Source organism: Lepus europaeus, chromosome 16 (genome assembly GCF_033115175.1).
Source record: "Lepus europaeus isolate LE1 chromosome 16, mLepTim1.pri, whole genome shotgun sequence".
Taxonomy (NCBI): Eukaryota; Metazoa; Chordata; class Mammalia; order Lagomorpha; family Leporidae; genus Lepus; species Lepus europaeus.
Window position 1 is genome coordinate 32,612,374 of NC_084842.1, and position 12,999 is coordinate 32,625,372.

A 12,999-nucleotide genomic window follows, 5' to 3' on the forward strand; every position below is an offset into this window, starting at 1 on the left:
AGCAATCTGGAAAGCATCATGCTAAGTGAATTAAACCAGTCCCAAAAAACCAAATATCATTTGTTTCCCCTGATCGGTGACAACTAACTGAGCACCAAAGGGTAACCTGTGGAAGTGTAACGGACACTATGAGAAATAGTGACTTGATCAGCTATGGTGCTGACTGTCGATGTACAATGTAACACTGTATCCATTTTAGTATTTTTTTTTTGTAAACTCTGTAATTAACACACAATTATTCTGAGGTGTCTAAATCTTAACTGAAAAGCGATCCCAGTTAAATATAAGAATGAGAAAAGGAGAGGGAGGAGATGTATAATAGGGGACATGCTCAATTGGATTTGCCCCAAATGATGGAGTTAGAAAAGTGCCAGGGGATTCCAATACAATCCCATCAGGTGGCATGTACCAATGCCATCTCACCAGCCCAGGTGATCAATTTCAGTTCACAACTGATCACACTGATAGGCCTAAGAGTCAAAGGGATCACACAAGCAAGATTAATGTCTGCTAATACTAACTGATTAAAAAAAAAAAAAAGGAGAGAAGGATCCAACATGGGAAGGGGGAGACACAGCAGACTCATAGAATGACAGATGTCCTAAATAGCACTCTGGCCTCAGAATCAGCCCTTAAGGCAATTGGATCTGGCTGAAGAACCTATGAGAGTAATTTAGGCATGGAAAGCCAAGACACACTGGGGAAAAAAAATATGAAGAAGAAGAAGACCTAAATGAAGGATCTCAGCGAGTGTGATCCCAGTGGAAAGAACGGGGCCATCAAAGTAGGAGGTGCCTTTCTCTGAAGGGAGGAGAGAACTTCCACTTTGACTATGGCATTGTCGGAATGGGATCGAAGACGGCGAACCCTAAAGGCTTCCATAGCCTCGGCAACTCATGGCTAGAGCCTAGGGAGATTACTGACGCCATAAACAAGAGTGTTAAATTGTTAAAACAACATCAGGAGTCACTGTGTACTTACGTCCCATGTGGGATCTGTCCTTAATAGGTTGTCGAAGGTGAAGTAATGATATAGCTAGTACTGAAATAATATTCTTACACTTTGTGGTTATGTGTGGGTGCAAACTGATGAAATCTTTACTTAGTATACTGAAGCGATCTCCTGTATATAAAGATAATTGAAAATGAAAAAAAAAAAAACCCTTGGTTTTTTAAATTGGAAATTACATAGAAAAATAATCAATCTTTTTTTAAAAAAAATTATTTTGCAGAATCTCGGTCATTAATGTGATGTACACTGTTATTTAATGCTATAACTAGTACTCCAACAGTATTTTTTTCACTTTGTGTTGCTATGGGAGGGCAAACTGTTGAAATCTATATATATATACTAAACTGACTTTCTATATATAAAGAGAATTGAAAATGAATCTTGATGTGAATGGAAGTGGAGAGTGAGTGGGAAAGGGGAGGGTTGCGGGGGGTGGGGGGAAGTTGTGGGGGGGGAAGCCTTTGTAATCCATAAGCTGTACTTTGGAAATTTATATTCACTAAATAAAACAAAAAAACAAAAAAACAAAAAAAAAACTTTAGCTCAATACAGCAAATACACTGAGGAATTCCAATTAATTAGAATTCCAGAAAATTTTAAAGAACTTATTATCAAATTTGGAATAAGAATTATAATTTTATCTCTAAGTATTTAATATTAGATAGGAGTTTTTTTATGGAAGCAAAATATCAATATCAATATCAATATAAAATATAAATCTAATTAAAGCTTTTGATAGCCTTCTTCATTGTAAATGCATATACACCAAACAGGCATAATTTTTCAAATAATTTCAGCTGATTCATGGAGTTAAAAATATACAAATTATATTCTTTTGATATTCCTAGCAAAATTATAGATAATCATTTATTGCTCTGCTAATATTGCAAAATCTTTATGGGTATGTTTCCTGAAAAATTCAACTCTATCAAAACACTAAAAATAAAAAAAAAATTCAAATTTTCTGCTGACACTGTAAAATAAGAACTATATTCTCCCAGGGCATTCCGCAGTGTCATTTATATATAAAAATATTGGCTTTCTTGGAATATGAGTATGTGATTTATTTAAGTTTGGTTTCATCTTTGCTTTATAAGAACATATTTTATGAAAAATAAACTTGCAATTGGTGTCTACTTCATTAAAAATAGAACCCAATGGGCTACAAATATGCCACCTATTTTGTATACTTTTAATACATTGGATGTCTAAGTTATTGTGATATATATTTAATGTTTTATGATAAGAGTACATTATTAATATTCAACTTTAAAGCCAATTAGTGCTTACAGATAAAGTAAAACATGAGAAAACTTCACAAAAAAGAAGCCGTCTGTGGATAGTTAGAGGATCTGTTTGGAGACAGTAGATGGCGGCTCAAGTGTTGGGGTCCATCACACCTAAGTCAAAGACCTGGATGGAGTTCTAGGATCCTGGCTTTAGCCTTTCCAGATCTGGCTACTGCAGGCATGTGGGGGAGTGAACCAGCAGAGGGATGTTCTTTCTTTGTCTTTATCTCTCATGGTCTGCCTTTCAAGTAGATGAAATAAATAAGCATAACAATTTTATGAAAAATATGTAAACAGAACATAATTTGATGGGTTTAAAAATATTATTTGTAAGGCAGAGAGAAAGAGAGAGAGAGAGAGAGAGAGAGAGAGAGAGAGAGAGATCTTCCATCCATTCATTCACCTTCCAAATGCCTGCATCAACCAAGATTATGCCCAGCAAAACTCAGAAGCCAGGAACTCCATCTGGTTTTCCCACATGGGTGGCAGTAACACAAGTACTTGGGCCATCATCATCTGCCTCTCAGCAAATCAGCAAGAAGCTTGAACAGAACAGAACAGGGGTGACTTGACTCGGGCATTCTGATGTGGATGCATGTGTTCTAATGGCAACTATGCCTGCCACAAAATTTAATTTTTGTCTCTCCCAAACAATGTGAAATTATATGATATAAGATCATTTCAACCACTAAGTTAAGTTTTATATAGATAGCTAGACCGATTGATTGATTGATTTGAAAGGCAGAGTTACAGAGAGAGAAGGAGAGACACAGAGGGAAATCTCCAATCATGCTTGTTCACTCTCCAGATGGCCACAAAGGCCAAGGTTGGGCCAGGCCGAATCCAGGAGCCTCAAAATTCTCCCATGTGGTTAGAAGGGACCCAAGCCCTTGAGTCATCTTTCAATGCTTTCCCAGGCACATTAGCAGAGAGCTGGATCAAAAGTGGAGAAGCTGAGATTGGAACCAGTGACCATGTGGTATCATGGTGCAACAGGCAGAGGCTTAATCCACTTCATCAAAATACCAGCTGGAACTACCAGCTTTTATTTCTCTAGCATATGTTTTTGCATTCTTATTCCTTCATTAACATAAGAAAGATTCTGTTGAACTGGAATTTGTCCCCAACTAATTTCACACATAAAACTTAATTGCAAACTAATACAATATTCTGATTGTTCTTTGGAATGTTTGCTGCTTTATATTTGGAGCCATTTGACTACTTTTGTTCTATTTTGGTCACTAAAACTAAACCAGAAAATGGCTTGCATAATACTCTCAAATAATTAATATTAGCTAAATAAATTATATGTAAGTACAGAGGCACCTATACGGAAAAACACTAAAAGGTCAGGGAGTGGCACATAACATTTAGTAATAAGCAGATTGTCTTGAATGTGGAAAAAAGGGAGTGTGTTACCTAAAATTAAAAAAAAAAAATTAAAATCAACAAAAAGGTGCTTTTCTTTTTCTTTTACTATTTTTTGGCTTTAAAAATATTTTATTTATTTATTCAACATCGAGAGAGATAAATACAGTAAGAGATGGTGCTAGAGATAGATATGGAGAGAGAGTGTAAGACAGAGGTAGAGAAAGAGAGAGCTCCCACACACTGGTCTGCTGCTCAAATGCCCTTAAAGAGTAGCCCTGGGTAGGAAGACGCCAGGAACCAGAAACTGGGTCTCCCAGTGTCTCCATCAGCAGGAAGCTGAAGTCAAGACCCAGATCCAGGAATTAAACATATGTACCAAAGATGAGATGTGGGCATCATAAAGTTCATCTTTATCAGGAGCCAAACGCCTGCCCCTATTGGCCAATTTAAGCAAGATTTTAAAATACTCTTTGCAAAATATTTTGGAATTTAGATTCTAATCAATTGTGGCTACTACTGACATCTTTAATTTTAAATATTTTAATTTGAATGCTTATACAAATATGAATATATTCAAAATTTAAATTGAATATTCATAAACACTGATTGCATGCTACATAGAATGTTTTTCTGTAATTAATTTTCCAAACAACTACATAGAGTCTTATTGCCTAACACCTCACATCTATTCAAGTTTATTTTGGACAAAATTTTTGTTTCCAACCTCTGTGTTACCATGCTTTCTTGACTATAAAAAACAGATTCAAAGTAAAGAAATACACTACAATTAATATATAAACAACAACAAAACTTGATTTACTTCAAAGCCATTCTGTCATTTCTTTGAATGCCAAGAGACAATGAATCTGGCATAAGAAATTTTCAAAAAAAAAAGCAATAAAATAATGGCATTTATTTATAACAGAATTGAGTAGTTTAATATAGAAACTTTAAAAATCTATGTTTAAAATGACATCAAAAACATGAATAAAATAAACAAAAGCAAAATATATGCCAGATATAGATGTTTTTAAGCAGTAAAATTGATGAAAAAGATTAAAGTGATTAAAGTATAATTAACTGAAAGTTTAATTTTATTTTTGGATTAAAGCTTTAACTTTAACCAAAAAATTAACTTAACCAAAAAATTAACTTCATTGTAGGGGCCAACTATGTGGCACAGTGGGTTAGAGCCCCGTCTGTAGTGCTGGCATCTCATATGGGTGGCAGTTCGAGTCCCAGTTGCTCCATGGCCTGGGAAGGCAGTAGAAGATGGCCCAAGTGCCTGGGCCTGTGTACCCATGTTTGAGACCTGGGGGAAGCTCCTGGATCCTGGCTTTAGATTGGCCTAGATCCAACATTTGCCACCATTTGGGGAATGAATAAGTGGATAGAAGACACCACCCCTCCCCCCCCGCCGCCTTCTTCTCTCTCTCTTTCTCTCTCTGTCTCTGCCTCTCTGTAACTCTGCCTTTCAATTAAATAAATTTTGGAAAAGAATTCAATATAAATTTAAAAAGTCTAGATTTTATTGATCCTCAAATGTATATAGAAATGAAAGAGACGAAGTTGTATAAAATATTTATAAACTGAAAGACTCACAATATTTGATCTCACAATTACTTCTAAACCACAGTATTTAGTAGATTATCATAAATGTAAATATGAGGATAAACAGACAACTATTAGAGAACATAATCCCAGAATTAGGACTACATCTACGTGATCATTAATTCTTAACTAATATCAAGTTAATTCAATGACACTTATGGTCTTCTCAGCAAATCTTGCAAGAACTGGTAAACTATATGCCCCATGTATACATTATGGAAAAAAAGTTATAGTCCTAAATTTAAATCCACTATGTATATATTTGATTTTATCTTTGTAAAGTTTTATTTATTTATTTATTTATTTATTTGAAAGAGTTACAGAGAAGGAAAGCTCTTTCACACACACTGGTTCACTCCCAAAATGGCCACAGCAGCCAGAGCTGTATCAGGCTGTAGCCAGGTGCTGCATCTGGGTCTCTGACACGAGTGTAGAGTCCCAAGTACTTGGGCCATCATCTCCTTTCTCTAGTACAATAAAACGGTGCTGAATCATAAGTGGAGCAGCCAGTCTCAAACCAATGCCCATACAGTATTCTTGCATCATAGACAGTGGATCAATTCACTTGTTACCACAGTGCCAGACCATACTATGTATATATTTTAAATGAGAACATTAGAGAAGTATTTGTAATACGTGGGTAAAGAATCTTAGGTAGGATATGAAACAATTGAAACACAGAATTTTGAAAAATGAGATATTATACACTATCTAAATAAAAGTATTTGGTTCTTCAAAAATATATAGTTAGTAAAATTAAATATATTTTAAAACATATCCATTGTAAAGGAATTTGTTGATACACACACATACTTGGAAGAAAGTATTTGAAAAGTCGTATCTTCAAAAGACATTTCCATGGCATATAAATGCTTCCATAACAGTGCAAAACACAAGGCAACTAAGTAAATGCAAATGCCTTGAACAAGCACTTTATGAAGCTAAGATAGGAATGGAAAATAAATCCATGAATGGTACTTAAAAACTTTATTCATTAGGGAAATGCACATTAAAAGTAAATTGAGATACTATTACCTATTAGAACAAAGCTAAAGTTTAAAAAATTAAGAATATTTGAAGTTTTGGAAGTATGAAAAGCACCCTTGACACTCATATCTGTGATTAGGATATTGAATGATACACACACTTGAGAAAAACATTGAGATAAAGTTAAAAATGCACTTGCTATATAATCTCATACCTAGGTCATTACCAAAGATAAAACAGTGCACATGTTCACATAGAGATCTAAATAAATGTGTCTATAGCAAATTTTCAAAATAATTATGCATAACTGAAATTGGTCTATGAGTGTGTCGTATGGTAAATGACTGAACAAATTGAAGTTTATCCATACAGATTACCCTCACTAAAGAAAAAGTAAATAATAACAATAAAGTTGATTTTGAGAAGTTTGAAACTAAGTAACATAAGCCATGTGTAAAAGCTCACAAGTTATATTACTACATGTAACATTCTATAAATATGTGTATCAGTGCAGGTAGTTTTATGTCCTAGGAGCAAAGATGAAAGAATGTAGAGGAAGAGGATGGGAAGAGGAAGAAATAGTGCAAAAATTGTAGTGTATCCAAAATAATAGAAGCAATATTTAACAATTGCATAACTCTTCTCTTACCCTAGATGAGAATAGTTTACATATGTTATGTGTATCTAATTAAATCTCCCCAATACATGTTAAAATATAATTGAACAGGGACAGAATAACAACTGAAAAGAAGAAAATCCACTAAATGGAGGATTCTTGTTTGTTTTTTTGTAGAGGCAGAGAGGCAGGCATAGATAAAAAGAATGTGAGCTCACATCTATTGGTTCAGTTGCCAAATGCCCACAATGGTTCAAGTCAGGGGAAATCTTGGATTTGGAAGTCAATTAGGTCACCCACAGTGGTGGCAGGAACTTGTGCCATCTCTGCTGCCCAGCATCTGCATTAGCAGGAAGCTGGAGTCAGGGATCCTTGAATTAAATCCACATATTCTGATATGAAACATGAACAACATAACCACTATTGCAACCTCTAGGTTATCATCTACCCTAGTGGAGAATTTAATACACTTTTCTATAATAAGTATAAACAGACTCAATAGAGCAGTAAACACAATATTTAAATATATACAAATAGACACATTTACAAATACAAAATGTTAAAATCAGAACTTATGAGAGCCCATTGTGATTGAGTGGTCCTATTTTTTCTGAAGTACATCAATTGATCATCAATCATGAGGTTCTTCTAGTTTCATTTACTGAATTTTCAAATAAGTGTACATAACTCACTGAATATTTCCTATAGGACTTTAAAACTGTAATTCACTGAATATTTCCCATATAATTTCAAAACTATCATACTACACTTATGATTTTAGAAATATTATTTAATATTTTAATTTGATTGGACAAGCTGATATTTTTATTACTTCATAGACTAAAAAGCACCAAATGTGAGTAAAAGGATATAATATATTGCTAAGGAAGACAATTCATTATGAAAGTTCAGAAATGTAATTACATTTACTACTTATAAAAGCCATAATTACAGAAGATAGAAAGAAAATACAGTATAATACACTCATAAGAGAAAACTTTAACATACCTTTGTAAAGAATGAGTTTATGAGACAAAGATGAAAAAGGATGTAGAAACCTAAGTAACCTAGGGTTAGTGTTTATTGTGGACACAAAATGGAAATTCTAGACAATACAGGCCTTCTCATATACATATAGGACATAAAAATTAATTAGATAGTAAGACAAATTGAAACATTATTAATATCACAAAATAAAGATGTCACAACTCCATTCACTCTTTCATGTCATTTGAATATGTCTAAAAATGAGTTTGAAAATAAAATTTTCTTCTATGAGAATATGATTGAGAACCAATTTATATTAGTCAATTCAAAAAGAAAATATAAAATGAATAGGTTTTTCTGATGTATAAGAACACTACATAATGAGAATACTATATAATTTCACATATGTAAAAAATACCACAGAAAATTTATGATAGAAAATATGTATACTGAACAAAATATTTATTATAAAAAAACTATTTTCCCAAACAGATAAGCAGAGCATTATCATTTCTGACTATTCAAAGCACAAAGCTCTCTGGATACAAACAGCACACAACTCTGGGTATTCATGGATAGAGTAGACACTCCAGTAAGCCACAGAGGCATAGTTTTAAGATAAAATCCATCAGAGGAAAAACCCAACAAGTATTTTCACAAATGCCTAAATACAGGAATTCAAGAAACAAAAATAAGGAAGACAGCAAGACTCCCCAAAAAAAACACAATAACATTTCAATATTATAATGTGAAGACAAAGAGATAGATGAAAGGCCTGAAATAGAAGTCCAGTAATCTCAGGATTACTCAGAAGCAATGAGAAGCAAATTTATGAATTAAAGAAATTCATACATTACATGAATGAAAATTTTCCCTTCAGATTGTAACTTTTAAAAGAAATAACAATGAAGTGTTGAAATGAGTAATTAAATGTGTCAAAAAAAAAAAATACAGTGAAAAGCCATAACAGACTTGGTGAGGCAGAAAACAGAATATCCAAAGCTAGATGAAAAGTCTTTAGAAATATTTCAGACCAATAAAGAAGAAGAAATTAGAAAAATTAAAGACAATGTTCAAAATTTATAGATTACTATCAAATGACCCAACATATGGGAATTGGGAGTTCCTGAATATGAGGAAAGAGAGACTGGATAATAAGGACTCTTCACTTAAATAATTAAAGAAATTTTCTCTAATTTGGAGAAAGAAAGGTAATTCCAAGTACATGAGGCACACAGAACTAACATACATGACCAGAAAAGATCTTCACCATGACACATTTTAGTTAAATTCCCAACAGTAAAATAAAGACAAGATTGTAAAATGTGCAAGAGAGAAATGCCAGATTACTTTCAGAGGACCTCCAACTAGAATTATAACTGATATCTCATAAGAAACCCTACAGGCTAGGAGAGAAAGGAGAGACATAGTACAAGACTTAAAAGAAAAACTGTCAGTCCACAATACTGTACCCTGAAAAGCTGTCTTTTATGAATGAGGGTGAAATGACCTCCCATAATTAATAAATCAAAACAATTTGTCATCACTTGTCCAGTCTTACAAATGATGCTAAAGATGTGTTACACACAGAAACAGTCATCATTATCAAAGCATGTGAAGACAGAAAATCTTACAGTAAAAGTACAAAGGAAATCCAAAGCAAGCAATAGAAATATTTATAGAAAAGTGGAAGAACCAAGTCATTACTTACCAGTAGTCACCTTAGATGTAAATGGTCTCAATTCTCCAATTAAAAGATACAGATTGCTTTTTCACCAAGATGGCGCCAAAGGTGAAGAAGGAAGCTCCTGCCCCTCCTAAAGTCGAAGCCAAAGCAAAGGCCTTAAAGGCCAAGAAGGAAGTGCTGAAAGGCGTCCACAGCCACAAGAAGAAGAAGATCCGCACATCCCCCACCTTCCGGCGGCCCAAGACACTACGCCTCCGACGGCAGCCCAAATACCCTTGGAAGAGCGCCCTCAGGAGAAACAAGCTTGACCACTATGCCATCATCAAGTTCCCCCTGACCACGGAGTCTGCCATGAAGAAGATAGAAGACAACAACACCCTGGTGTTCATTGTGGATGTCAAGGCCAACAAGCACCAGATCAAACAAGCTGTGAAGAAACTCTATGACATTGATGTGGCCAAAATCAACACCCTGATCAGACCTGATGGAGAGAAGAAGGCCTATGTGCGGCTGGCTCCTCACTATGATGCTCTGGACGTTACCAACAAAATTGGGATCATCTGAACTGAGTCCAGCTGGCTAATTCTAAATCTATGTTTTTCCACCATAAAAAAAAAAAAAAGATACAGACTGGCTGAATGAACTAAAAATAAGACTTATGTATTTGCTGCCTACAAGAAACACACCTCACTAACAAAGACACGCACAGATAGAAAGTGAAAGGATATAAAAAGACACTCTATGCTAATGGAAAGCAAAAAAGAGCGGCTATCGCCATCCTTATATTAGACTAAATAGACTTTAACACAAAAAATGTTAAAAGAGACATGAAGGGCACTATGGCATCATTAAGGGATCAATTAAACAGGAAGATGTGACTATAATAAATATATATGCACCCAATGTTAGGGTGCCTGGCTCACAAATGTTAATGGATATGAAGGAAGGCATAGAATCCAATACAATAGTAGTGGGGGACTTCAATACCCCACTTCCATCAATGAACAGATTAAGTAAGCACACACTCAACAAAGAAACAACAGAGCTAATCTAGACTGTAGACCAAAGTGATCTGACTCATATATACAAAGCCTTCATCCGCAGTTGCAGGATACACATAATTTTCATCAGTGCATGGAACTTTCTATAGGATAAATCATATGTTAGGCCATAAAGTAAGTCTCAGCAAATTAAAAGAAGATGAAATCATACCATGTATCTGTTCTTAGCACATTGGAATGATGCTGGAAAATAGTAGCTTAAGAATTTCTAGAGGTATACAAACCACTAGATATTAAACACACTCCTGAATCAACAGTGGGTCACATAATACATCAAAATAGAAATCAAAACATTTCTGGGGGCTGGTACCGTGGCTCAGGTTATTGCTCTGCCTGCAGTGCTGGCATCCCATATGGGCACCAATTCTAGTCCCAGCTGCTCTTCTTCCAATACAGCTCTCTGCCGTGGCCTGGGAAAGCAGTATAAGATGGCCCAAGTCCTTGGACCCCTGCACCTACATGGGAGACTGGGAAGAAGCATCTGGCTCCTGGCTTCGGATTGGTGCAGCTCCAACCATTGCAGCCATTTGGGGAGTGAACCAACGGAAGGAAGACCTTTCTCTCTGTCTTTCCCTCTCACTGTCTGTAACTCTCTCAAATAAATACATAAAATCTTTAAAAAAATATTTCTAGAAATGAATGAAGATGATAATACAACATATCTAAACTTATGGGATATATCAAAAGCAGTGTTAAGAGGGAAATCTAGTGGGCTGGCACTATAGCATAGAGTAAAACCACTGTCTGCAGTGCTGGTTACCCATATGGGCACAAGTTTGACTCTTAACTGCTCTTCTTCTGGTCCAGTTCCCTGCCAATGCACCTGGGGTAGCAGTGGAAAATGCCCTAGGTAATTGGGCCCCTGCATACACGTGAAAGACCTGGAAGAAGCTCATGGATTCTGGATTTGGATGGGCCTAGAGCTCTGGTCATTGCTTTCTTGGAATGAACAAGCAGATGGAAGATCAATCTCTATATAGCTCAGTGTGTGTGTGTCTGTTTAAGCCTTCCTTTCAAATAAATAATCTTTTAAAAAAGAGGGAAATTTTAGCAATTTCTACCTACATCAAGAAATTGGAAAGGCATCAAATATATTAGTTATCAATGCATCTCAAGGACCTACAACAAAAACCAAATCGTAGATTATCAGGGGGAAATGATTAAAATTAGAAAAAATAAAATCTGAACCAAAAAGAACCATGCAAAACATCAAATAAGTGAAGAGCTAATGCTAATTTTTTGAAAAAAATTTGATACAATATTGGCCCAAAAAACTAAAAAAAAATAAGGGAGATGATCCAAATTAATAAAGTGAGAGATGAATAAGGAGTTGTAACAATACCACATAATTATCAGGAATTTCTATAAAGATCTATATGCCAATTAGTTGGAAAATCTAGAAGACATGGATGGTTTACTGGACAAATCTCTCTAAATAGTCATGAAAAAATAGAAAATCTAAATAAATCATTAACCAACTCAGATTAAACCAGTAATATGGACCCTCATAACAAAGCAAAGCATCACTGCTGAATTCTACTTGAGTTTTTAGGAATTAATTCCATTTCTTCTCAAGCTATTCAAAACTGAAAGTGCGTAAATCCTCCCAAAATCCTTCTATGAGGCCAAAATCACCTTAATTACAAACCAGTAAAAATACAACAAAAAAATGAACTATAGATCAATACCAGTGATGAACCTTGATGCAAAAATCTTCTACCAAATACTAGCTAATTGAATCCAATGACACAAAAGAAAGGTAATTCACCCTAACCAAGTGTGATTTATCCCTGGTCTGCAGGGATGGTTCAAAATATGAAAATTAATATGTGATACATCACATTAACAAACTGAAGAAAAAAAACCCACATGATTCTCCCAATAGGTGCAGACAAAACATTTGATAAAATACATCATCCTTTCATGATAAAAATCTTAAGCATATTGGGTATAGCAAGAACATTCCTTAACACAATCAAGACGATTTATGACAAACAGCCAGCATCATATTGAAGGAGAAAAATTGACAGCATTTTTGCTAAGATCTGAACAAGACAACAATGCCCATCTTCACATTACTATTCAATATATTTCTGTAAGTTTTAGCTACAGCCATAATGCAAGAAAAAGAAAACAAAAGGATACAAATTTAATGGAGAAGACAAAATATCCCTGTTTGCAGATGACATGACTCTATATATAAGGGAACCAATAGACTCCACTAAGTGACTATTGGAATTCATATGAGAGTTTGTTAAAGTTTCAAGATATAAATCAACACACAAAAATCAACAGCCTTTGTATACACATATAATGCCATGAATGAGAAAGGACTTGTAGGATCATCCATTCACAACAGCTACAAAAAAATCCAAATAC

The 12,999-nt window shown here is 34.7% G+C and overlaps 1 protein-coding gene across 1 annotated transcript; it reads left to right on the plus strand.

Annotated features, from left to right (window-relative positions):
- The first annotated feature begins 9,652 nt into the window (after nucleotides 1–9,652).
- On the plus strand, nucleotides 9,653–10,123 carry LOC133775304 (large ribosomal subunit protein uL23-like). The gene has a single exon (XM_062213538.1). It carries the CDS (start codon nucleotides 9,653–9,655, stop codon nucleotides 10,121–10,123), a length of 471 nt encoding a protein of 156 aa, XP_062069522.1.
- Nucleotides 10,124–12,999: the final 2,876 nt, after the last annotated feature.

Excerpts from the sequence above, each read along its gene's own strand:
- LOC133775304 (XM_062213538.1), top strand. The coding sequence starts at position 9,653 with ATGGCGCCAAAGGTGAAGAAGGAAGCTCCTGCCCCTCCTAAAGTCGAA.